General features: G+C 37.0%; 1 protein-coding gene across 1 annotated transcript; it reads right to left on the bottom strand.

Moving 5' to 3' along the window:
- Positions 1-5: 5 nt before the first annotated feature.
- On the bottom strand, positions 6-1,580 carry LOC145786676 (exosome complex exonuclease RRP42-like). The gene has a single exon (XM_082598390.1). The coding sequence runs from the start codon at positions 1,572-1,574 to the stop codon at positions 702-704; it is 873 nt and encodes a 290-aa protein (XP_082454516.1). The 5' UTR covers positions 1,575-1,580; the 3' UTR covers positions 6-701.
- Between the last annotated feature and the right edge of the window lie 3,329 nt (positions 1,581-4,909).

Raw genomic sequence — 4,909 nt, 5'->3', positions numbered from 1 at the left:
TTCACTGGAAAAAATAATGCATCAATGAAATTTACCAAACTGCAGTTCTGATGACACAATGTCTTCAAGCTAAAATGGCAGTGATGCGCAAAAGTACACAAACGAACATACTTGAATAAACAATGATTTGGTTAAAAATTAGTACCAAACTTTCTTTTTAGAGAAAATAAGTTTTCAAAATATTAGTATAATGCTAATGCCTCAAAGCAAAGGTTTTCCAATTGAAATTGCGGTTCCTTAAAGAATTTACTTTACGTTCAAAGACATCAAAATCATGCACTAAGTTTTTTGCAAGGATACATAAACATGACACAAAAACTGCTCAAATTTTGAGTTTCCAATTTTTTTTAGTAATGCCAATGCCCAGATTACTCTGCCCAAAAAAACCTCACAAGACATCAAAAATATGCACAAAGTGTTTTACAAGGATGCATAAGCGTGACACAAAAACTGCTCAAATCTTGAGTTTTCAATTTTTTTTTAGAAATGCCAATGCCCGGAATACTCTGACCAAAAAAATCTTTTTTGCCACCACAAACTCATGCAATTTATTTAATTTGTGAATAATTTGCTTGACGCATGTTCTTTTAGTTTAAGCCATGAGTATATAAAATTAGTTAAAGACTGTAAATTAATATAAGTTTGGAATAACTTATATGAATGACAAAGCAACCAAAACAGCAAATATTACTTAAACTATTTTACAAATATCCTGTTTGCTTAACCTCTTCTGACATTCCTGCTTCAAGTTTTAAAAGTTTATCAAGCGAAATATGCACTTGACGGCCAATCTTTTTACCAGTATCAATCATTTCATTAATACTCTCAGGATCCAAACTACCCCCACCCATTTTGCGTACACCAACAGAATGTCCCCGTCTTGTAACTCCTAAGACAATAGCAGAAGAACAGCAAGATGACTCTTCAATTGTTGCATCAACTACATGACGATGGCCAATTTTATTTAACGTCACAAGCACAGGGCAATTGTTAGTATTTATGAGCTTGACATCTAATGGATCATCAGGTAAGTTTATTTCAGCTTCTCCTTCGTCTCCAGCAGATACTTCAATATTAGGGATTCCAGTGTTATGTAAAGCTGCTTTCACACCAATTGATACCGCATCGAGTACATTTCCACCATATTCCAATATCAATACATCCACATGAACAACCCAGCAATGTTTTGAAGGAATAATGCATAAAGATTCTAAATCAAGAACGGTATTGTTTCTGTAGACTCTTAATAAAATGCTTTCAATGTTTTCGCTCACACCCTTGCCCCCTTTGCCTTGGAAAACTGGATTAGCATTAGGTGAACAATCAACGTGAAATTCAACCCAGCCTTCATTAGCACATTGGGATATTGGCGTGCCAAGCTCAACTTTTACACTAACAAGAAGTTCTGATTTTCCAAGTCGCACTTTTGATGAACCATGCGCATTAGAAATTATACCGGTTTCAACTTCAATATGCCTGTAGTCTTCACATGAGCGACCATCAGTTCGGAAATCATCTTGAACTCCATGAATAACAAACCATTTCTCAGCATCTCCTAAAGCTGTTTTAGCCATTTTAAGTGGACTAGGTAAGCAAAAATCACAAAACAAAAAGGAAATAGGTACATACAACACAGTTTAATTTATTAGCCATACGTACAACAAATAAATAAAATAAATCTTTTAAAGAATTGTTCAGCGATAAAGAGACGTGAAAAGAAAATTTTCATTCCCAAAGTTGAAGACAACTAGGGTGATGCTATGCCGAATTGTCAATTCAAATACTAAAAGCATATAACACAAGATTGATTCTACCTGTAAACTGGACCAACTGTCTTTTATACAATAACTCAATAGGCCTATATGTATAGCCTACAGTGAAGTTGCCTCACTGCTCCTACAAAGTGCGGTATCGTACTCAGCTTAGGCAGTTGAACGAGAATCTCTGGATATCCACTGTTAAACATTTGTTACTTTGTAGGGATGAGTGACGCTAACCCGACAACATCTGAAAATGTTTGAAAGACTAACCGACATACGATGTTGAGACCTTGCCATATTTTAAACTGACATTCTGCTTTGGTACCATGTCAAGTTAAGTAATCAAAAATCTCTTCATGCACACTATAACGTCCGCGTTTTGTCACTTCTACCTTTTTCTAGACCTCTGCTATATTTGGAATATATTGTTTTTCGTTGTGATAATCAGAAATAAAAACAAACTGAATTACTGAACTTAATGCCTAAACCTGACAATGCTTAACCATGGAAAAGCCATTCATAGAGTTGCCACACAGCCACCACACCAGTGTTCCCATTGACTCGAGTCTCCAAAACATCAGATTTTTTCCAAAAAGTTCCAAACTAACATCAGACTCAAAATCTTATTGATTTCAATAATAATCTAAAAGTTTCTCACACCTAACCTAACAGCATACCTGCATAAATAAAATGCACAAACACAAGCGGTGAATTTTGCGTAAACTGTGCATTTAAACATCAAGTATTCGTAATGCTATTACTGCAGAATAATACAAAGTGGTTGTGTATTATTCTTTGTTATCGTCGAGATGGTCCTCCAGATTCCGTATCCTGAATTATACTTGTTCAGGGCTTCCACTTTGTGCACCCTCCATAGATTGTGAAATTAACTGATGTGCAAAGAGTTGCTCTTTCAAAGTGTTAATGGCGAGTCGGTTTCTTGATGGTGTCTTCAATGCATTTACAGCACTAAAAATTCTCTCAACTGCTGCTGTGACTGCGGGTCTTCATTTTCGAGTCAGCGCTCGTTAAAACTTTGTGAATATTCCAATTTTTTATTTTTAATAATTGGTTCACCAGCACTTTCTGAATAACTAGGACTAGACATCTGAATAGTTCCTTAGAAATAGCCTGTGCCTGTGGAGTGTGGACACATAAAGCCTAAGGCTAGTTATGCTATACTAAATACGGTACATTAATGAGAACACAAACCTACAGTATTCATATATATAGAAGTACTCTGCGTAGAAAAAAAACCAAACATCAGACAGTTTGCTCAAAGTCAAAACATCAGATAACGCTGCACCACAAGCCCACACCACAAGTCCACACCACTCACTCACCAGCGAACCGCATTGAACAATAAAATTCAAAACAGTGTTGCCAAACAACAACAAACTAATTTCGCAACAGTCAGTTCAGTTGTTTTTATTTCTGACCATCATATCAAAACAATACACGTCAGCACAGCAAAGGTCGAGAAAAGCGTAGAAGCGACAAAACGCGAACGTTAAAATGTGCTTGGGACCGAAGTAAGTTATTGAGTTGAAAGACATTTGGCGCGGTCGTAACGCCTTCAGAAAAATTTAGGATATACAGTAGAATTCGCCTATAACGGCACCTCTAGGGGATTTGCAAAAACTGACGTTATAGCCGAATTGACGTTATAGACGAACTACCGCAAACTATTCTACAACTGTCTTTTGATTAAAGAAAGAGGTTTATAATCTAGTCAGGGTTACTGTGTACCACCAAACTGACAAAAGGCACGCAGAAAATACAGTAAACAAAGAAATTGTTTAAAAAAAAATCTACAGCGTAAGGTACAGGAAATTTGCGCAATAGCCTACAGCTCGTTACATTGGCTACAGTAGTAGAGAAGTTCATTGTTTGTTAGCAAAAAAACGCATTGATCTTAAGCTGTTTCGGATTTGACACAGCTGTAGAGCTGCTTTTTACATGTGATAGTTTTTCAGGCAAGGATAAAAAGTTAATTCAGTTAATTAAAGTCCCTGCTGCGAACGACGTAGCAAAATAAAGGGAAGACATTGTGCAAGCAGCAGCGCTAACTGGATTAAAAGACTGACCGTTCGTGGTGAAGGTGATGGCTTAAAGTGACGTTATAAACAAACAAAAGACGTCTGGGGACCAATAAAAGGTGCTGTTACATGCGAATGGACGTTATAGGCGATGCTGTTGTGGCCGAACTACTATGTACGTAAAAGATAGGAATTCTGCCAGGACCGAGCGAAATGTGATGTAATAGGCGAATTGATGTTATAAACGAAGCCGTTATAGGCGAATTCTACTGTAAAAGGAAAATAAAAAAAAGAAAATGTTACAAAACAAAAACAACATATATTTAGGCTATGGCTTTATTAGCCCACATAGCTTTAGCTGATATATTTAAGATTTGTATGGACAGTTGCTATGAAGATCGGCCATGGTGCGTTATCAAGAGTGCTGATGGTCGTAAGGGGAACACGTCTTGATGCGCTTAGCTCATAGCAAAGAAGAGCAAGGCAGGCAAAGAAAACCCCACAAAGAAATCCTACCACGGGCAAAGCCATTTTAAGCGCAACGCACCATAGACCTTGCACGACTCACAAAATAGATAGGCTATAACCTGACGACATGAAAACAATGACAAAAACAAATAAAACAAACTAGCAAAAACAACATCATCATCTTGCGGAAATTCAATTATACCCAGGGAAGTTATGTCTTGAAGATATCAAGCGTGCTTTGATAAAAGTTGCATTGATAAAGCGATAATTTTAGACCCCAGTCAGCTAAACTCGTCACCTCCACACTGATCCAACGTTAGCAAACGTTGAATTAATGCAAAAACGACAGGCATCGCCAGCTGGGATGTAGTAGTGGCATGTCACAGTAATATGATAAATTTGGGTTAGGCCTACCGTATGTTTTACACGTTAAACCATAACAAAAGTGAAAAAAAAAAATTCCAATTCGTCATGTTAGAAAAATAGATAAACAATCAGACAATAGCATGACGATTCAGTCCAAGATATTGATATAAAACAACTGGTTGGAGCACTTGGCCACCGCTTCACCGAAAGATGGCGATTGGTCGAAGAGGATGGAAAAACTTCTGCAGACTCTGTAGAACTTCTGTGCACAAAAAA

This window comes from Aplidium turbinatum, chromosome 2, assembly GCF_918807975.1.
Source record: "Aplidium turbinatum chromosome 2, kaAplTurb1.1, whole genome shotgun sequence".
Classification (NCBI taxonomy): domain Eukaryota; kingdom Metazoa; phylum Chordata; class Ascidiacea; order Aplousobranchia; family Polyclinidae; genus Aplidium; species Aplidium turbinatum.
Note: the sequence above shows the minus strand (reverse complement) of the source record. Positions and strands in the feature narration are given on the sequence as shown.

Coding starts and splice junctions, on each gene's coding strand:
- LOC145786676 (XM_082598390.1), bottom strand. CDS start 1,574: ATGGCTAAAACAGCTTTAGGAGATGCTGAGAAATGGTTTGTTATTCAT.